The sequence below is a fragment of the Silurus aristotelis genome (genome assembly GCF_946808225.1).
Source record: "Silurus aristotelis genome assembly, chromosome: 27".
Lineage (NCBI taxonomy): Eukaryota > Metazoa > Chordata > Actinopteri > Siluriformes > Siluridae > Silurus > Silurus aristotelis.
Genome location: NC_139600.1, coordinates 3785870 through 3808569, shown reverse-complemented (window position 1 = coordinate 3808569; position 22700 = coordinate 3785870). Strand labels below are relative to the sequence as shown.

The 22700-nt window shown below is 41.0% G+C and overlaps 1 protein-coding gene and 1 long non-coding RNA gene across 3 annotated transcripts; both read right to left on the bottom strand.

Moving 5' to 3' along the window:
- Positions 1–1238: 1238 nt before the first annotated feature.
- On the bottom strand, positions 1239–22700 carry LOC310721082 (uncharacterized protein). 2 transcript variants are annotated; one of them, XM_083532353.1, is made up of 9 exons: positions 22680–22700; positions 20186–20323; positions 17976–18903; positions 16705–16846; positions 16490–16576; positions 5756–6027; positions 5265–5332; positions 4461–4651; positions 1239–4245 (listed from the first exon to the last, which is right to left on the bottom strand). In XM_083532353.1, exons 3-9 carry the CDS (start codon positions 18540–18542, stop codon positions 2213–2215), a joined length of 3360 nt encoding a protein of 1119 aa, XP_083388479.1. In that variant the 5' UTR covers positions 18543–18903; positions 20186–20323; positions 22680–22700; the 3' UTR covers positions 1239–2212. The 2 variants fall into 2 exon arrangements, with proteins under 2 accessions (XP_083388479.1, XP_083388480.1); XM_083532354.1 differs by lacking the exons at positions 16490–16576; positions 16705–16846; positions 17976–18903; positions 20186–20323; positions 22680–22700 and adding exons at positions 6865–6951; positions 7080–7221; positions 8630–8679; positions 9964–10255.
- Positions 13382–14993, bottom strand: LOC310721112. The gene is made up of 2 exons (XR_014531924.1): positions 14876–14993; positions 13382–14576 (listed from the first exon to the last, which is right to left on the bottom strand). It is a non-coding gene; the product is annotated as an uncharacterized lncRNA (long non-coding RNA).

Below are 22700 nucleotides of genomic sequence, written 5' to 3'. Positions count from 1 at the left end.
TCACCCTCTGTGGACACATTCCAGAAGTGGCAGGAGCGCTGTATTGCTGTGCGAGGGGACTATTTTAAGCGTGATAGTGTGTAAACATAGATAAATAAAGTACTTTCTTGAGAACAGGGCCATTTTCGAAACTTTTTGATATTATAGCTACAATAAAAAAAAAAAAATCATTTTAAAAAATTTTACTTTGCGTATCGTACCATAAGCAATATTTTTGAACAAAAGAAAAGGGGGGATATTTTTTCCTATTTAAATTTTTTTGTTTGTTGCTTTGATTATTAAAATAATTGTTTTAATTTCTGTAATTTCTGTGACTTTGTCTGAAGAACTTGATTAAGTGTAAACGGAGAAGCCAAAACCGACAGTCTTTCGTGTCCCTCTATGGAAGGACATTCCGAAAATCTTCAAACTGTAGTTGCGATTGCGTTTTTCCGTACGTGGACGCATACATTGTGACATAATCCAAACTCAATTGCATTACCGTTCGTTTTCACGAACGCACGGTGACCGTCGAATTTCAAACGGATCACGATGTCATATTTAAATAGCAATATTAATGGCGTTCACTTTCTCTGCGTCGCGTATGTGACCTGCCGAACCTCGCATGGAATCGCGGATCCTTTTGCATTTAAATTTCCAAAACCTTGAGCTGTCAATGGGTGGGACTATATGATTGACCCGCCCTCCTTAGTTACTGTTGCTATGTCCAACAAGCCATGCCACCATGTCAAGAACGCTGGTCAATCAAGCTCTATGAGAAGGATTAATAGCTAATACATTTATGAAAACTGTATTTACACCTTAATCATGTAGAGTATGAACAGAGATTTGGCAGTAATTGGCTAGAAATTGCGCTTAAAATGTTCTGTTGTACTAAATAATGATTGTATTATCCTTATATTAATACAGTAATACCTCAGTACTCATCTGTAATTCATGAACATTTACGACATATGGCATGACCTAGAATTGAGCAGGGGAGGATTAAGGGCCTTGGTCAAGGGCCCAGCAGTGGAATTTGAACCGGTGACTTTCTGATCCAAAGTACAATGCCTTAACCACCTCATTCCGAAACTTGTCACCAGTGCTGAAGGTGCCGAACAACTATTTATTTAAAATAAGGGCAGGCATACAAAGCGATCCTATAATCAGATACTGTATACAAAATAACATTTAGCTTCACTTTAAAGTGTGGAAAACAACAAAGCTTATGAAATACAGCATTCTTTAGGGTTGGCTTTTTAATTTTTTTTTTTTTACGTATTTTTAAACATTTTAAACTACATTGTTTTCACAATTCTTTTTTAAACGCCATCTTGGTAGCATTTATAAACACTTTAGGACCCATGCTTTAGGCTTAAATGCACAGAAAGCATAAAGGAGAATGCTTTGGGAGGATGCTCTGTTCACAAGCTAACAGGAGACTCATCTGTTTTACAGCGAGTTTGAAGCACTAACGAGTTTCATCGCGAGAGTCGGTATTCAGATCCTTAACCCAGCCAATACAGTTGCACAATCCAGTGCGCTCTTAGCGAGGGTCGCGTTAGGAAGGGCATCCATCATAAAACGTGCCATATCAAATATGCGGATCACGATCAGAAGAGATTTTTATTGGGAGTAATGAAGATGGACAGCATTAGAAACCAGTTTATTAGAGGGACAGCGCATGTAGGACGTTTTGGGGACAATGTGAGAGAGGCCTGACTGAGATTTTGGACATGTGCAGAGTAGGGACATGGGGTATATCAGTGGAAGAATGCTGAGGATGGAGCCTCCAGGAAGGAGGAAAAAGGAAGACCAAGTAGGAGGATTATGGATGTGGTGAGGAAAGACATGCATTCAGTTGGTTTGTGGCGACCCCTAATGGGAGAAGCCGAAAAAAATTGTTATATGGCCAAATTGATGAGCGTGACAATACCCTACCAGTTTGTTTCCTAAAGAAATACTTTTCCCATTAGGACACACACACACACACACACTTTCCAGAAATGATCAAGTTTGTGTCAATGGAACTACTGCTGCAGGAGCATTAACAGAAGGTATCAGGGGGAGAGAACATGACCAGAGGCTACCATGGAGAGCTGTCTGTAGGAAAACAGACTTTATAGCAATTACATCTGAATCACTTTGTGGGATTGTTGGACGATCTTGACACACGTTCCCACAAACAGAAAACTTAAGAACCCACTGACAACTGGAAGTCCTTTGGTGTTCACAAAACCACAGTGACCGATGGCTCAACGTGAACACACTTGTGCGTCTTAAGTGTGCTCGAATGCGGGAATCTCCTTCCACAATGTGAGCAGTGGTAGGGCTTCTCTCCGGTATGAATGCGTTGGTGTATTTGGAGGTGACTCGGGCGTCGAAAACTCTTCCCACACTGCGAGCAGTGAAACGGCTTCTCGCCCGTGTGAATGCTCTGGTGAAGTTGGAGCGTGCCCTTTCGACTAAAACTTTTGCCGCACTGCGAGCACTGATGCCGTTTCTCTTCTGCGTGAACGGCCTGGTGAGCCTCGAGGTGACTCTGGTGAGCGAAACTCTTCCTGCAGCGTGAGCAGCGGTACGGCTTCTCTCCCGTATGTATGCGCTTGTGGACCTGAAGGTGACTGTCGTACGGGAAGCTCTTTCCGCATTCCAAGCAGGCGTGGGTCTTTTTGGTGGAGTGAGTGAGCAGGTGCGTTTGAAGCGTGCTCTTTCGGGTGAACCGTTTTCCGCACTCTTGGCAGCAGTGTGGCTTCTCTTCGGTGTGTATGCGCTGGTGGACCTGGAGGTTACTGTGGCGCCTGAAGCTCTTCCCGCAGTGGGAGCAGCGATGGGGCTTCTCGCCTGTGTGAATGAGCTGATGCTGTCTGAGGTGGCTCTGGTGGATGAAGTTCTTCCCGCATTGCATGCAGTGAAAAGGCTTCTCGCCTGTGTGGAGACGCTGGTGCACATTGAAAGCGCAGTGATGGGCAAAACTCTTGCCGCACTGCAGGCAGCGGTAGGGCTTCTCGCCGGTGTGAACGCGCTGGTGGATCTGCAAGTTGCTGTGGTATGTAAAACTTTTGCCGCACTCCGGACAGCAGTAGGGCTTCTTTCCAGTGTGAATGTGCTGGTGCCGGAGGAGGTTGCTGTGGTGAGCGAAACTCTTTCCGCACTGCGAGCAGCTGAACGGCTTCTCCTCTGTGTGGGTGCGCTGGTGTATCTCGAGGTTGCGCTGAAAGGCAAAGCTCTTGTCGCACTCCGAACACTGGTATCGCTTGTTTCCCGTGTGGATGAGCTGGTGCGTTTGGAGATGGTTCTTTCGGGTAAAACTTTTCCCGCATTCAGAACAGCAATAAGGCTTGTCGCCGGTGTGAATTCGCTGGTGCGCTTGGAGGTTGCCTTGCCGAGTAAACCTCTTGCCACACTGCGAGCACTGGTAAGGCTTCTCTCCGGTGTGAATGCGCTGGTGCGCCTGGAGGTTGCTTTGCCGCGTAAACCTCTTCCCGCACTCTAAGCAGTGAAAGGGCTTTTCGCCGCTGTGAACACGCTCGTGTGCCTCGAGATGGCTCTGCTTGTTAAAACCCTTTCCACACTCACCGCAACGGTGCGGCTTTTCTCTCTCGCGAACGCACGGGTGCGTCTGGAGGGAGGTCTGGTGCGCGAAACTCTTGCCACACTCCGAACAAGTGAACGGCTTCTCCCCAGTGTGAATGCGCAGGTGGATCTTTAGGTGGCTTTTGCGTCTAAAACTCTTCTTGCATTGTGAACAGTGATAGGGCTTCGCTCCGGTATGGATCCGCTGGTGCGTCTGGAGGTTGCTCCGTCGCCGGAAACTCTTCCCACACTGCGAGCAAGGGTACGGCTTCTCTCCTGTGTGAACGAGCTGGTGGATCCGTAGGGTCGTCTGATAAGCGAAACGCTTGCCGCACTCTGAGCATTCGTATGGTTTCTTGCTTACAGGAACGTGCTGGGGTTCTTTATCGCTCTGATCAGGAAAACTTTCCCCACACCATGACGCATTATTCCGGTCTTCTGTCGTAATGCACTGGTGTGTTTGGTTACCGCTAAAATGAGTAAAATTCTTGCTGCGATCGACGTCTTCCTGTTCTTGTCCGGGGGCAATGGGGAGAATTCCAGAAAGGGTTTGGGGGCTACTCCTGGTAGGCATCATATCCTCAATACAGTGGCTTCTTCTGATGTGTTTCTGGAGATAAATTTGAGAAGTGTACGAAAGATGACACCATGAACAGGAGAAGACTTGCTCCAGGCCATCTTTCATTTCTGGAAAATCAAAGAAAAAGTATTAGACACTTGTTCCTTTAGGAACCGGCATGAACAATTAGAACTGGAAGACTGAGGCAGTCATAATGGGACATAAACATCCACATAGGTGTTTTTGTAAAACAATTTTAAATGGCTGAATAAATGGGAGGGTTATAATAGCCACTGGTTGCCATTTCAGCAGTAATGATAAAATCCCAAAATTTGTATATAACCGTTTACGGAGGTCTTCATATTCCAGAGGCAGTTGAATTCAAGGCTGTGATCTCTCGGGTACTCCTCTCCGTACCACACCAAAAGCTCCTGTCCTGGTTTAATGGATTGGCAGCAACGGTAGTAAATCCCTCCTCGATACTGAAGCACCACTAGGTTCTGTTCCTCACCGTTACGAGCACAATTGACGTACCTTAAAGAATTGGGGAATAAGTAGGTAGATGAATATAAACCAATCAGGCATAGTATATTATGACCTCCTGCCTAATAGTGTGTTGGTCCCCCTTTTGCTGCCAAAAAGTCCTGCGATTGCACTGTGTATTGACACCTTTCTATCAGAACTAGCATTATTTTATTCAGCAATCACTTCTCAGTAACTCGTCAGTTGGATCGGACCACACGGACCAGCCTTCGCTCCCAACGTGCATCAATGAGCCTCGGCCACCCATGACCCTGTTGCCGGTTCACCACTGTTCCTTCCTTCGACCACTTTTGATAGATACTGACCACTCAGACTGGGAAAAGACCACAAGATCTGCCGTTTTGAACCTGCTTTTACAATTTGGCCCTCATCAATCTAGCTCAATATCCTTACGCCGCCTCAGTTTTCCTGCTTTTAAAATAAAAATGTTGACTTGCTACTTAATATATCCCACCCACTAACAGGTGCCATGATGGAGATAATCAGTGTTAATTTCTTTACTAGTCAGTGGTCATAATGTGATGCCTGATCGGTGTAATTCAATAGTGGAATTACAACTCTAGGCTAATAAGACTTAATCAAACTGCAGAAGGGTCTTACTTACCTCATCCAGTTAGCACAAATCACTTTCTTTGCGTCTATATATTCCTCATCCTTGCTGTTTTTGTATATCTGCAAAAAAATTATAATTTTATCCATTAACGGCAATTATCTGCTGTCATGAGATCCGTAAGACAAAGGAGACACTAAACCAAAAGAAGGGCCTATAAGTGACTGACTAAGTGAGGTAGGTGACTAAGCAGGTACATAGTGAGTGTCTACGCCTGTTTAAGGTTTATATAAAACAACTGAAGGATTGTTTGGACAAGAATGTCGAAGATTATAGCTGTAACAGTGACCGTATTTAACAACACACTTAAAAACAAAGCATGATCTGTAATCGTACATCTGTAGATGTCTGTATCCATGGCATGATATTGAAGGCATTAAGAGGTAAACTGATTCAGGTAGGACACCACTGGAGGTCTAGGTGTGACATGCACAGCCAATATGTATAATCAATAAAAAATCTTTTGGTTTTAAAAACTGACTCACCACCCAGGAGTAACCACTATTCATGGCTTCCTCTCGGTCCACCAGCTCCCCTTCATACGGCCCAAAATGTACACCAACTGGAACAGTCTCAGCTTTATTAAACACTCCCAGTCCAGCTCCAGCAATATCAGACTGTTGAACCTCCAGACCGAGTGGAAGGGTGAGTCTGGCTCGATTGGTAACCCCTACTGGAATGGGGGTATCAGGATTGAAGACGGCTGGGCCATGGAACTCGCATTTGTTGATGAAGAAGGACTTGCATTCCTCACAGTCTGGGTGTAGAGGGAAAAAAAATATGGGGGGGGGGGGGGGTGTTCGTGTTCTGCATATGAACTCTATTTAAACTCTATCTCAAGTTTTTGCATAAGAACTCTGTGTTTGGATTTTTAAACTATTTTTCTTATCACATTTCAGCTCTTCTTCTTGCGGCTGCTCCCATTAGGGGTCGCCACTGCGTATCATCCATCTCCAAACTACTCTGTCCTCTACAGCTGCCTCTTTCTCTTTCCCTCCTCCTGGTGGCTTCATCCTCAGCATTCTTCTACCGATATGCGCCATGTTCCTCCTCTGCACATGTCCAAACCATCTCAATGTAGCCTCGCTCACCTTGTCTCCAAAACATCCTACATGCAATGTCCGTCTAATAAACTCATTTCTAATCCTGTCTATCGTCGTTGCTCCCAAAGAAAATCTCAACATCTTCAGCTCTGCTCCCTCCAGCTCCACCTCCTGTCTTTTACTCAATGCCACTGTCTCTAATCCATACAACATCTCAGGTCTCACCACAGTCCTATAAACTTTCCCTTTTACTCTCACAGATACTCTTCTATCACAAATCACTCCTGCTATCACTCTTCTCCACCCACTCCACCCTGCCTGCACTCTTTTCTTCACTTCTCTAACACACTCTTCATTACTTTGCACTGTTGACCCCAGGTACCTAAACTCCTCCACCTTCTCCACCTCTTCTCCCAGCAACCGCACCCCTCCACTGCCCTCCCTCTCATTCACACACATGTACTCTGTCTTAATCCTACTGACCTTCATTCTCTCATTTCAGCTCATTTTCTAGTAAATATGTATAATTATTAAAAATATAAATGCCTTACAGAGATATTCGTCATCATTCTCAGGATCGTCTTTGATATGTTGCTGGTCCCCTGGGATGTTGTGACCCAAAGCTGATGTTCCTTGACCTAAAATCCCAAAGTTAAAATCATCCCCAATTCAAAAAGAAAGGCAGTAAAATGTACTGCAATGAGTCAATAATGAAGTTAGACTCCAAAGTCTTATTTATCACATCTCCTGTGTTCTGTGGTCTTACCAAAGTAACCTTCATCTTCGGATTCTTCCACTTTTACAATCCGCAGTAATGCCTCGTTCTGGTCTTCCGCAGCGTCCTCCAGAGGGTCCGATGTCCCTACGTTCGAATCTGTACAAGTTTCCGTCTGCACGTTTTTCCAAAGCTATTGGCCAAAAGAACAATTTATTCTTTAGTAGAAAATAAACTCTTTTTGTATTCCCATTTTATAAACGTTCAGCAGCTCATTATCGAGAGACTCCTTTATAAATTCCTTTGTTCAGTCTAATCAGCTCTTTTAAAACCAGCTACACACCACAAGCATTAAACAAACTGCATCTGAAGAAAGAGATTTTGATGGGTTTAATAGAGACCAGGGGTGGAACGGTACACACAATTCACGGTTTGGTACGCAACTCCATTTTTATGTCATGGTTCGGTCCAATTTCGGTATATTTTTGTCATTAACATTTGTGAACAACATTTTGAAAACAATTTTAAATAAAATGGCTGCTTGGTTAAAAAAAATAAATCATATATATATGTATATAATGTTAATTATTGTATTTCATTTGTCCATTAATTTAATTTTATATGATCAGTTTATTAAATGATTGAATCAGTATGTGTTTTGGTTTAATTTAATATATATATATATATATATATATATATATGAAAAAATAAAAGAATTGAGAAATTAAATAAATCTAATTAAACACCACATACTGATTTAATGATTTCATAAACTGATCAAATAAAATTAAATAAATGGACAAATTATTATTATTTTTTTTAAATAAAACTTTTGGTAGACTCCATTTGAGTAATACAGATGCGTGTTTTACATAATTAAACACTTTAATTTTCTATTTCATCTAACTATCTTGTTTCTGAAATCCCTACATTGTGTTGTTTATCAATTACATTTATTTATTCATAAATGAATTAATTCCTTCTAGCCATCGTTCATTTATTCCCTCGATATGCGAAATTCTCCTTTGCATAAAACGTTAAAGAATCCACATGGATTGTCGTAAAAACGTTGGCGATGACTGGAAGCTATTTTGTCCACCATTTAATATGTTGATACTTGGATTTGAACAATGTACTAAAATAAGGATTGCATTCGGAACGCGTGCGCACTGTACCGAAACATTTCGCTACGTATACGTGTATTGTTACACCCCTGATCGATACTCCTACTGGAGGTGTGTGGAATTGCAAATGAGTGATGGACTGAGTGGACAAAACGCAGCGCGTGCTCGACCCTGATTGGTCACTGTGTGCGTGTTTACGTTTTTTCCTGGAACGACTGATTTCGCAGTGGAGTAAAAAGATTTAACTTTAAAATGTTGAAAGTTCAAGTAAAAGTCTCCCCAAATGGAAACACTTCATTAAAATTGCAGGTACGTGAAAAGTAATGAATCACATTTACTTTCTTACTGCACTGAACAGTGAACTCCGACATGATAAACTGTTTGAGCAGCAGCAGGCAGTGGAAGCCTTGGACCATCTCTACTGATTTCCTTCATAATTTAGTCAAGACATGGACATTTTTAATGAGGAACCCTCACCTGTGAACGACCATGACAGCCTGGTCTGCTGCCTTCTGCTTCCATTATACCTGTAAATAAAAAAATTTAATCAAAAATGAAAAAGCAACACGTAGCATTTTTTACATAATTCAACTCAGAAAATTGTGCTTTTCAAACTCAAGGACGTTGAAATCGTTTTGTATAAAATTACATCAAATCATTTCATTTTCATACACAGTATAGACGTGTCGAAATGAGGTGATCTATAATCACTATCAGGCGTCACGTGGTCAGGATGCGCTCCTTGTAATATCAGGTTCTTGTCAAGGTTTCTCCTTGAAGCGCTGGTCCCCTTCTCTCTTTCTCTATCTATAAAGTTAAGCAAGCTCGTGAGGTAGCGGATCCTTTCTTTTTCCCAGATCTGCCTGATTGAGTTGATGATGAAGATGGTTTCCTTTTTGACTGTGGTTCCTCTCAAGGTTTTATAGGGTTCTTATATGCAGCATGAGAAATAGAAATACACTCCCTGTCTACATGAACAAAACTGAAGTAAAGTGGGTCTCCAACTTTAAATTCCTGGGATTTCATATCTCAGGATCAGGATCTGTACTGGCACCTGAACACTTCAGCCCTGGTTATTCAACAGCACCTGCACTTCTTTAGGAGTCTTAAAAAAAGCTCATCTGTCTCCAGGGATCGATCGATCGATCTATCTATCTGAGACTGTGAGACTGTCTGTCTGTCTGTCTATCTATCTATCTGATCTAGCTTTCTGAGTCTGTCTGTCTGTCTATCCACCCACATATATAGCCTTCTCTGAGGCTATCTCTCTCTCTCACTCTCTCTCTCGCTCTCTATCTATCTATCTATCTATCTATCTATCTATCTATCTATCTATCTATAAATAAATAAAACACTAAACCTGTATAAATCTGAATCTTCACTACACCGACTGTTCAATACACCGAAGCGCGCGCGCCCCCATTTTCACCTTTCACCTACTTTACTTGCTGTAGGAGCTTAAAACCGTGGCCACGCCCACTAGCGTGCTCCAAACATCAAAAGAAAAAAAACGTTAAAACTTTACATTGAAGTCTGAATAAAGCAACATATTTTTTTTTACTAAGCCTTTGATGTTTAATGGACAGAAGCGACTCTCTGTCCCGAGAGAAATGAATCTACTTGTTTGAATGCGGCTGTGTTTCTATATGAATGACATCATTGTTATTCTTGTTAAACAGACGAACCGACCCGCGCTGCATATTCATTATTGTGATAGAACTTAAATATCCATACAGTTCAGTCCATACGCCATTTTGCCCACTTTCTCCACTGGGATGTAGATGGAGCTCGTCTGCTTTTCCTGAACTCACCTTTCTCTAAAGCAGGACCAGACCAGTTCCTAAAACACAGCTGGAACAAGGAATCGATATTTTTCTTAAACTGGATTAGATTAAAACCAGATTATAAATATCCCTTGAGGAGCTCAGGGATTTCTATTACACATCAGTAGATGGATCTGAAGCTCCTGTTGGAAAATTGCAGCGCCTCGGCTTGTTCTTCGTCTGTGATGGCGGTGTGCGTATTCCAGCGCTACCTGCAGGACTGGAGGGTGGTTTTGATGGGACCTCATATAGTTAAGACTACAACAGAGATATTTCTCCCATCTCCTACAAAGCTCCATAGTAACAGAACATTCCAGATAGTGTTCTGAAGCAGATCTGTAGGGATCATAGATGTTTCACCATAATTTTGAGGAAATGTGGTGATATATTTGGATGCTGTCGTCCTGCCACTCTCATACGTTCATGCAGGTTTGTTGATGGTGGTCTATTTTCCCAGAGATCCCTCATGTGTGTTGCCAGAAGGCCTACAGATGTCACCATTTCCTTTCCATTTTTGAGGAACATGGACTTGTCCATCAGCTTGTTCACTGTCTGTATAGTCTTCACTTTCATTTAAATGAAGACTCCATTGTGTGAACCTTTTGGGTTACCCATTTCTATTGCGTTTATATTCTTTCTGTTGATTACCATGTGCATTTGCATATTTATATATATCTGCATTATATGTATATATTTTAATATATGTTTAATCTTAGTGTATAAGTTTGTGTAACATTTGTAGATTTGGAATTGAATTGTGTTAGTGCAGGTTGTGTAATAATTTAGATTCTGTACTTTAGGATTCTGTAATTAGGTTTTTAATTTAAAACTTTGGATCTTAGTTGTGGTTTAAATTGTGTTGTGTGTGTGTGTGTGTGTGTGTGTGTGTGTGTGTAATGTTTGATTTCACTGCATTCCGCTTTTCTGTTTAAAACTAAATGGTGCCTGGAAATTGTAAATTGGGATTAGTATCTGGGCGGTAAAGTCATTGTTGCTTTGTGGGTTTTTATGCTAAGTTTGTGAGTGTACATCGTCCGTTTTGTGTATTTGTACATTTCATTCTTGCGTTTTTACCAGAATGGACCATGAAGCATTGCACACTCATCCATCGCCACATTGCTGATCAACTACTGAACTGTGAGAACACAAAAGCAGGATTTAACCCACAATGCAACAGGTCGTAGTGTGTGTGTGCGTTTGCTTGTGTCCAAGTGACCCACAGCTCTATTATTTAACTAAACAGAAATAGTTTGAGGATGGTACTATGTGAATCTCACACAAACACACACACATTTATTTATTTAACTAAACAGTAATAGTTTGAGGAGGATACTATATGAAACACACACACAAGCAGAAATGGATGAGTAAGTGAATGCTGATGGACTGGAAAATGCTACAGCACAAAAACAATCCTGACCTGTTAATCAATCAGACTGCTAACAAGTGTGTGTGTGCGCAGAAGGATTTTTTTTGCTTGTGACAGTGACGGTTAATAAGGTGTGTGTTTGTGAGTCTGTTGTTGAGCATCCTGGGCATTACCTTTATAAAAAGATCTAATTTTACCACACATTTACCAAAAGTTAAACCTCAGCACGGCGCTCAAATGAATATCTCTGACTAGAAACCAAAAGTCCTAAAAGGACACTGGGAAACGCTGACCTCAGCAGAAATTGTTGCTTGTCTTTCTGCATCAGTGGAACCCTGGATTTGATCATTAATAAATAATAAACGTTATTGTGAGTTTTGACACGCGATTATTACAATTTCTATTGGAAAATATTTTACATGCGTTCAGGTTACAGCGTCGAAGCTGCGCTGCATGGGTTCCTCTAATCCTGTTATAAAGCAGCTCGGTCACACACACATCCAGCTCTGTTTACTCTCCAAGGAGATGGTGGACATTAAAGAAAACCAAAATCCTGCTCAGTTTGAATTATATATATATATATATATAAATAAATTATTATTGATGTTATAACACGTGAGATGCTGGCGAAATAAAGTACAGCAGGAACAAGACTTTTGAAAGACTATTTTTCGGTATTATTCACACACTGAATTTCTTTGAAATATCCAACCTGTCAAACAGGAAGTATTTTTTTATTCAAATCAATTCAGAATGTTAAAAATGTTGAAAAACGTACACAATTTCTTCACTCCTTTTTTTGTTTTTTTTTGTTAAATATGACGCACTTAAAGATTACGATTAATTCGACCTTTATATATGGAGTCAGATATTCACGGATTTGCTCGAATTTAAATATAGATGTGCATAAGTTCTTCTTCTAATTAGATATTTTATGTAATCAAACAATCAGAATCATTTTTAATGCCAAGTATCATCAGTTGCATGTACTGGTGTGCTGGTGCTAAAAATATATGAAAAACTACTAAAACAAAAACCCTAAAAAATAAAAAATAATAAATAAATATAAAGACATTACTATAGAGTTTGTGCAAATACTTTAATTTAGATAATATATATTGGGAAATTGGAAGCTCAGTTGTTAAAGCTCTGAGTTACTAATCAGAAGGTTGATGATTCAAGCCCTGGAATTGCCAAGCTGCCGCTGTTGGGCCCTTGTGTGAGGCCCCCAACTCTGTGCTTTAGAGATGCTGTATCCTGGTTGACCCCAGCTTCCTAACATCACAGGGATATGTGAATAAATAATTTCATTGTTTTGTAATATACATGTGAGGAGTATAAAACCCATTTATATAATATCTCTTCAGCATATTGCTAGCATAGAAACATGAGCTAGTGCATAACTATTTTTTCTTTCTGCTTGGTTAAAGCTGACAGGACAGGAACGTTGAGTTAAGCTGTCAGTGGGTGGAACTAAATCATTGGGCGTGTTGGGAAGTGACATCACTTACAGTCGATGTACAACAGGGGAAAAGCCAAATAATACCTGAGAGAATTTTTTTTTTTTTTAACAATAGCAACCCATCACAACAACCCGCCCTCATTAGTTACTGTTGATATGTCCAACAATCCATGCCACCATGACAAGAACGTTAATCGAACTCTATGTGAAGGATCAATTGCTTCCTTATATTAATAGTTATACCTCGGTACTCGTCTGTAATTCATTAACATTTACGACATATATAACATGACCTACAACTGAGCAGGGGAGGATTAAGGGCCTTGCTCAAGGGCCCAGCACTGGCAGCTCGGTGTTGGTGGAATTTGAACCTGTGACCTTCTGATCCAAAGTACAATGCCTTAACCACCTCATTCGAAACTCCCACCAATCACCAGTGCTAAAAGAGCCGAACAACTTTTGTTTTTTTTAATAAGGGCAGGCGTATAAAGCGATCCTATAATCAGATACTGTATACAAAATAACATCTTCACTTTAAAGTGTAAAAATAAAAAAACATCTTATGAAATTCAGCATTCTTTAGAGTTACCTTTTTATTTTTTTATAATTATTTATGTATTTTGAACATTTTAAACAACATTTAAAAAATAATTTTCAACACCGTCTTGGTAGCATTTTAAAACCCTTTAGGACCCATGCTTCAGGCTTAAATGCACAGAAAGCAGAAAGGAGAATGCTTTGGAGGATGCTCTGTTCACAAGCCAACGTCTGAAGCGCTAAAGAATTTCATCGCGAGTCGGTATTCAGTTCCTAAACCCAGCCATTACCATTGCACAAGCCAGTGCGCTCTTAGCGCCGGTCCCAAGCCTGGATAATTGGGGAGCATTGCGTTAGGAAGGGCATCCAGCGTAAAACGTGCTAAATCAAATATGCGGATCAGGAATCAGGAGAGATTATTATTGGGAGTGACGAGGATGGACAGCATTAGAAATGAGTTTATTAGAGGGACAGCACATGTAGGACGTTTTGGGGACAAAGTGAGAGAGGCCCGACTGAGATTTTGGACATGTGCAGAGAAGGAACATGAGGTATATCAGTAGGAGAATGCTGAGGATGGAGCCACCAAGAAGAAGGAAAAGAGGAAGGCCAAGTAGGAGGTTTATGGATGTGGTGAGGGAAGATATGCATTCAGCTGGTTTGAAAGAAGCAGATGCACAGGATAGGGCCGTATGGGGACAGATGATGCGCTGTGGCGACCCCTAAAAGGAGCAGCCGAAAAAAGTTGTTATATGGCCAATACCCTACCAGTTTATTTCTTGAAGAAATAATTTTCCCATTAGGACACACACACACACACACACACACACACACACACACACACACACACACACACACACACACACACACACACTTTCCAGAAACGATCCCTCATGAACATTGGGTCAAGTTTGTATCAATGGAACTACTGCTGCTTCAGAAGGAACATGACCAGAGGGTTCCATAGAAAGAGAACATGAAAAGAAGGTACCAGGGTGAGGGAACATGACCAGAGGGTACCATGGAGAGCTGTCTGTAGGAAAACAGAATTTTTAGCAATTACATCTGAATCACTTTGTGGGATTGTTGGAAGATCTCGACACACGTTCCCACAAACAGAAAACTTAGGAACCCATTGAAGTCTGGAAGTCCTTTAGTGTTCACAAAACCACAGTGACCGATGGCTCAGCGTAAACACACTTGTGCGTCTTAAGGGTGCTTGAATGCGGGAATCTTCGTCCACACTGCGAGCAGCGAAATGGCTTCTCACCCGTGTAAATGCGTAGGTGGATCTTCAGGTGGCTTTTGCGCCTAAAACTCTTCTTGCATTGTGAACAGTGATAGGGCTTCGCTCCGGTATGGATGCGCTGGTGCGTCTGGAGGTTGCTCCGTCGCCGGAAACTCTTCCCACACTGCGAGCAAGGGTACGGCTTCTCTCCTGTGTGAACGAGCTGGTGGATCCGTAGGGTCGTCTGATAAGCTAAACGCTTGCCACACTCTGAGCAGTCGTATGGTTTCTTGCTTACAGGAACGTGCTGGGATTCTTTATCGCTCTGATCAGGAAAACTTTCCCCACACAATGACACATTATTCCGGTCTTCTGTCGTAATGCACTGGTGTGTTTGGTTACCGCTAGAATGAGTCAAATTCTTGCTGCGATCGACGTCTTCCTGTTCTTGTCCGGGGGCAATGGGGAGAATTCCAGAAAGGGTTTGGGGGCTACTCCTGGTAGGCATCATATACTCAATACAGTGGCTTCTTCTGATGTGTTTCTGGAGATAAATTTGAGAAGTGTACGAAAGATGACACCATGAACAGGAGAAGACTTGCTCCAGGCCATCTTTCATTTCTGGAACATCAAAGAAAAAGTATTAGACACTTGTTCCTTTAGGAACCGGCATGAACAATTACAAATGGAAGACTGAGGCAGTCATAATGGGACATGAACATCCACATAGGTGTTTTTGTAAAACAATTTTAAATGGCTGAATAAATGGGAGGGTTATAATAGCCACTGGTTGCCATTTCAGCAGTAATGATAAAATCCCAAAATTTGTATATAACCGTTTACGGAGGTCTTCATATTTCAGAGGTAGTTGAATTCAAGGCTGTGATCTCTCGGGTACTCCTCTCCGTACCACACCAAAAGCTCCTGTCCTGGTTTGATGGATTGGCAGCAACGGTAGTAAATCCCTCCACGATACTGGATCACCACTAGGTTGACCTAGTCACTAATAGAGCCTAGAGGCTCTTGGGAATTATTTCTCTCTGCACATGCGTTTACCTGCTGCCTAGTCAAACAATTTAAGCATATGATTTGTATGCTAGTACACAAAGGCTAGGATACATGGCTTAAATTTCTTATCTGCTGTCATGAGATCCGTAAGACAAAGGAGACACTAAGTTGTGTTCTGCATATGAACTCTATTGTGTTTGGATTTTTAAAAAATTTTCTTAGCACATTTCAGCTCTTCTTGCGGCTGCTCCCATTAGGGGTCGCCACTGCGGATCATCCGTCTCCATACTAGTCTGTCCTCTACATCTGCCTCTTTCTCTTTTCCTCCTCCTGGTGGCTCCATCCTCAGCATTCTTCTACCGATATGCGCCATGTTCCTCCTCTGCACATGTCCAAACCATCTCAATCTCACCTCCCTCACCATGTCTCCAAAACATCCTACATGCGCTGTCCCTCTAATAAACTTGTTTCTAATCTTGTCCATCGTCATCACTTTCAATGAAAACCTCTACATCTTCAGCTCTGCTCCCTCCAGCTCCACCTCTTGTCTTTTACTCAATGCTACTGTCTCTAATCCATACAACATCTCAGGTCTCACCACAGTCCTATAAACTTTCCCTTTCACTCTCACAGATACTCTTCTATCACAAATCACTCTTGCTATCACTCTTCTCCACCCACTCCACCCTGCCTGCACTCTTTTCTTCACTTCTCTAACACACTCATTACTTTGCACTGTTGACTCCAGATACCGGAACTCCTCCACCTTCTCCCTGCAACCGCACCCCTCCACTGCCCTCTCTCTCATTTACACACATGTACTCTGTCTTACTCCTACTGACCTTCATTCTCTCATTTCAGCTCATTTTCTAGTAAATATGTATAATTATCAAAAATATAAATGCCTTACAGAGATATTCGTCATCATTCTCAGGATCGTCTTTGATATGTTGCTGGTCCACTGGGATGTTGTGACCCAAAGCTGATGTTCCTTGACCTAAAATCCCAAAGTTAAAATCATCCCCAATTCAAAAAGAAAGGCAGTAAAATGTACTGCAATGAGTCAATAATGAAGTTAGACTTCATCGTTTCATTCATCACATCTCCTGTGTTCTGTGGCCTTACCAAAGTAACCTTCATCTTCGGATTCTTCCACTTTTACAATCCGCAGTAATGCCTCGTTCTGATCTTCCGCAGCGTCCTCCAGAGGGTCCGATGTCCCTACGTTCGAATCTGTACAAGTTTCCGTCTGCACGTTTTTGCAAAGCTATTGGCCAAAAGAACAATTTATTCTTTAGTAGAAAATAAACTTTTTGTATTCCCATTTTATAAACGTTCAGCAGCTCATTATCGAGAGACTCCTTTATAAATTCCTTTGTTCAGTCTAATCAGCTCTTTTAAAACCAGCTACACACCACAAGCATTAAACAAACTGCATCTGAAGAAAGAGATTTTGATGGGTTTAATAGAGACCAGGGGTGGAACGGTACACACAATTCACGGTTTGATACGCAACTCCATTTTTAAGTCATGGTTCGGTCCAATTTCGGTATATTTTTGTCATTATTAACATTTGTGAACAACATTTTGAAAACAATTTAAAATAAAATGGCTGCTTGGTAAAAAAATATATTTGTGTGTGTGTGTGTATATATATATATATATATATATATATATATATATATATATATATATATATATATATATATATATATATATATATATATATGTATGTGAAATAAGATAAATCAAATTAAACCGAAACACATTATACTGATTCAATGATTTAATAAACTGATCAAATAAAATTAAATTAAAATCATTTACTTTTGGTAGACTCCAATTGAGTAATACAGATTTGTGTTTTACATAATTGAACAATATTTAATTTTCTATTTAATCTAAATATCTTGGGTTTCTGAAATGCCTACATTGTGTTGTTTACCCATTACATTTATTTATTCATAAATGAATTAATTCCTTCTATCCTTCATTCATTTATTCCCTCGATATGCAAATTTCTCCTTTGCATAAAACGTTAAAGAATCCACATGGATTGTCGTAAAAACATTGGCGATGACTGGAAGCAATTCCTTTTCCACCACTTAATATGTTGATACTTGGATTTGAACAATGTACTAAAACAAAGATTGCATTCGGTTGCATTCGAAACGTTACACCCCTAATTGACACTCCTACTGGAGGTGTGTGAAATTGCAAATGAGTGATTGAGGTGGAATATAACTTTCAAAATCCAATTAAAAAAACCTGCGTTAACACTTTGTGGCGAGTTCGAGTCTGAAGTTTCTTCATCATTTCTTTATCTCTAAATGTTCTTCTGTTGAACTGATGCTGAACTGTATGTGACATGGACATTTTTAATGAGGAACACTTACCTGTGAGCGACCATGACAGTCTGGTCTGCTGCCTTCTGCTTGGGCAGTGCCATTTCTTCTCCAAACAGTGTGTGTAGAATGACTGTCAAAAAGTTCAATTTTGCTTTCATCTGACCATACTATAGTCTCCCAATGATCCACAGGCTTCTCCAAATGCTCTTTCGCAAACTGTAACCGAGTCTCAACATGCTTTTTGGTCCGCAATGGAGTCTTGCGTGGTGAGTGTGCATGGATGCCATGACGGCTCAGTGCATTGCTTATAGTTTTCTTTGAAACAACAGTACCTGCTGATGCAAGGTCTTCCTGAAGTTCTGCCCGAGTGGTTTTTGGCTCTTGGCGAACTCTCCTGATTATTCTTTGGACTCCTTGGACAGGGATCTTACGTGGAGCACCCGATCGTGGCCGGTTAATGGTGAACTGATGCTCTTTCCATTTCCGGATAATGGCCCCCACAGTGCTCACAGGAACATTCAGCATTCTGGAAATGCGCCTATAACCGTTCCCGTTATGCATTTCAATGATACGATTACGAAGATCTTGAGAGAGTTCTTTGCTTTTACCCATCATAAAGTCTTTCCTGTGTGCCTCCTGGGTAATGAGAAGCCTTTATAGGCCACCAATTAGGACTAAAGCAGCTGATATCAATTAGTACTGATAGGGAGCAGGGTTTCTCTCTCAATAATGACAGATTTCAGGTGATCTCCTGGCTTTCTATGCCATTTTGCACCTTGTTATCTTCATGTGTTCAATAATTATTCCCTGTGTCATTTCACTTTATTTATTATGACAACTTGTAGACTTAAATGTTCTGATTGTCTTATTTCAATATTTGGCTTGATGGATACATCTGGAGGAAATTGTCAATAGCCCACTTAGAAATCCCCTTACTGATGAAAATGCTGACAAATACTTATTTTCCCCGCTGTACCTGTAAAAAAAAAAAAAAAAAAAAAAAAAAAAAGAAAAACGAAAGTTTGCAACTCAGATTGTTGTGCTTTTCAAACTCAAGAACGTTGAAATCGTTTTGTATAAAGTTACAGAAAATCATTTCATTATTATACACAGTATAGACGTGTCGAAATGAGGTGATCTATAATCACTATCAGGCGTCACATGGTCAGGATGTGCTCCTTGTAATATCAGGTTCTTGTCAAGGTTTCCTCATCAGAAAGCTGTTTCCCTTTTCTCTTTCTCTCAATCTGTCTCTCTTTCTCTATCTATCAAGTTAAGCATGCTTGTGAGGTAGCGGATCCTTTCTTTTTCCCAGATCTACCTGATTGGGTTGACGATGAACACTGTTTCCTTTTGACTGTGGTTCCTCTCAAGGTTTCTTCCATAAGGTTTCAGGGAGTTTTTCCTTGCCACTGTCTCACTCATTAGAAATACAGTTATAGGCACTAAACTTATACAAATTCATACTTTATCATCTCTCTCTTATATCATCACAGGCAATATACAGGTCATTGCATAAAACAGAACACACAACAGAGAAACAGCATATGCATGTAAAATTCATTTAAATCTCAATAAAACATTTCATTAAAAGGCCTGTATAAAAAGATACGTCTTAAGATGCTTTTTAAAAGTCAACAAGAACTCGCTATTGCGAACATCAAGGGGAAGAGAGTTTCATAGGCGGGGGGAAGCATAACTAAAAGATCTGGCACCCATGGTAGTCAGTCAAATCTGAGGTGCCACAAAATAAATTAAAGATGAAGATCTAAGTGCACGTAAAGGAGTGTAAACATGAAGTTGAGTAAGGTATTGTGGTGCAAGATTATGAAGTGCCTTATAAGTGCAAGATTTTAATCCATCCATCGTCTGTCTGTCGCGCGCGCCCTATTTTCAACTTTCACCTACTTTACTTGCGGTAGGAGCTTTAAACCGTGGCCACGCCCACTAGCGCGCTTCAAACATCAAAGGAAAAATACGTTAAAACTTAAGCAACATTTTTTTTTACTAAGCCTTTGATGTTTAATGGACAGAAGCGATTCTCTGTCCCGAGAGAAATGAATCTACTTGTTTGAATGCGGCTGTGTTTCTATATGAATGACATCATTGTTATTCTTGTTAAACAGACGAACCGACCCGCGCTGCATATTCATTATTGTGATAGAACTTAAATATCCATACAGTTCAGTCCATACGCCATTTTGCCCACTTTCTCCACTGGGATGTAGATGGAGCTCGTCTGCTTTTCCTGAACTCACCTTTCTCTAAAGCAGGACCAGACCAGTTCCTAAAACACAGCTGGAACAAGGAATCGATACTCCTGGATTAAATTAACTGGATTAAATTAAAACCAGATTATAAATATCCCTTGAGGAGCTCAGGGATTTCTTCTTCTTCTTGTGGTGTTTTATAGCAGGTTTGGCAGACCACCGAAAAGGTGCATTACCGCCACCTACTGATCTGGAGTGTGGAGCGAACACAGAGTGGTGGGTGGGGGGAACACACTTGCAGGACACTTATCAAGAATGTGTCTCACTGTTTCCAATTCCCCTCACTTTTTACATTCACTCGATTCATGCTTACCTATTCTAAAGAGACTATGGTTTAATGCAGCATGTCTAATTCTCAATCTTGTGATGATGACATCCTTCTTCCTATTTCCCAATCTTTTTCATCTCATTTCCAACATTTTCCTGTATCTGGAGTCTCCTGTATCATGTCTTCCTTTACTCCCACTATTCCATACTTCCTGCCATCTTTTACATACTTCAGATGAAATCACTGCCTTGAATTCAGCTCTATCTGTGAATGATTCAGTGCTTTCTTTGCTAGCAAGTCCACCGTTTAATTTCCATCCACACCAACATGAGCAAGTACCCAAAGAAAATTTACCTCCACCCTCAGCTGCCTAATTCTAAACAGACTTGGTAAGATTTCTAATATTAAGTCTTGCCTTGATTCGGATTTTCCACTTTTTAGGCTAGTGAGGGCTGCCATTGAATCACTACAAATCACCGTTCTTTCTGGTTGGACTTCTTCGATCCACTGTAGGGCTAGAATGATTGCTAAAAGTTCGGTAGCAAAAACTGACCCTTGATCTGAAAGTCTTTTTGCGATCTTTGTCTCACAAGCAGGGATATATGAAGATAAACATGCTTAAGTTCCAGTGACCACTGTTCCTGCCCCTCTCCCCTCCGTGGATCTTCCCACTTTGTCCAGGTCTGCCTCTGGATAGTGTTCTCTTCGACTGGAGGAAACTCTGTGCAGCTTGGGACAGTTCCTCATCAACGCCTTGAGTGGATTTCATGAAATTCCAGAGTAGGAACGGGAGCTTTGAGGATGGATTTGGACTGTAGTTAATGTCAACAGTCTCCTACACTGACTCAGGACTACTTTTCACTTCTGATCATCATCACTGCACCTAAACATCGTTTATCTGCTATAAATGGACATTTGGTGCAACCCAGATGAGGATGGGTTTCCTCTTGAGTCCGGTTCCTCTCAAGGTTTTTTCTTTATGCCGTCCCGAAGTTTTTCCTTCACCACAGTCGCCACCGGCTCGCTCATCAGGGACAAACTTACTATCTTCATTTTTAATCACCACATTATCTGTGTAAAGCTGCTCTGAGACAATTTTCATTGTTAAAAGCGATATACAAATAAAAATGAATTGAATTGAATATATACTGATGCTGCAGTCCTTTCAGATTCTAGATTTTTAGAACCGTCAGTAAATACCTGTAGTGCATCATAATATACTTTCTTTCGGCTTCTCCCGTTAGGGGTCGCCACAGCGGATCCTCCGCACGTTTGATTTGGCACGTTTTATGCTGGATGCCCTTCCTAACGCAACCCTCCCCAATTTATCCAGGCTTGGGACCGGCACTGAGAGTGGCTGGGGATGGTTCCCTGACCGGGGATCGAACCCGGGTCGCAGCGGTGAGAGCGCTGCATCTTAACCTCTAGACCACCAGGGGACCTCCCTGTAGTGCATCATAATACTCTCGTTTAATGTACTGCCGAACTATTAATTCAATTCGCAAATTCATCCCCGGATAACTCAATATTTTCTTAATTTGTAAATCTATTACAGGGCTATGAAACAACCAAGGTGAAGGAGCAATTTCATGATTTTTCAGCTCCAACTTGTTCACCTCCTTCCTTACAACCCAACCAAAGCTTGTTATTTCCCTGTACTCATATTTCCAACATTCTTTCAAAATCAATCTAACTGGATGATTTTCCAGATGGCCCTTTACACCATGCCAGTACCTTAGTCTGAGCTGAAGCCTGCACAGTTCAAAGGGCAATTCTCCTATTTCCACCTGTAGTGAGGATGATCGAAACGCACCACAATTCGCAGAGCTTGATTTTGTATTACCTCAATCTTTTTAAGTAATGTTTTTGCTCGCAGAACCGTATATTAGACAGCCATAATCAATGTGTGACCTAATCACAGCACAGTAAATTTTTTTCAAAGACTGACACGTTGCCCCCCCCCCCCATTCTACTCCTGACAAGCATCTCAATACATTCGTTCCTTTTTTTTTTTATCAGTTTATCATTTTTCTATCAGTTTCTGAATGTGTTCCAAAAGTGAATTTAGAATTCATCCACATTCCCAAAAACCTAACTACCTTTACTTGTTCCAACTTATGCCCGTACATTTCAATATTCAAGCTTGGAATGTTCTTCTTTTTTCGGAAAGCTCATCACTTGCCACAGAAAATCTCTCAGGGATTTCTATTACACATTAGTAGATGGATCTGAAGC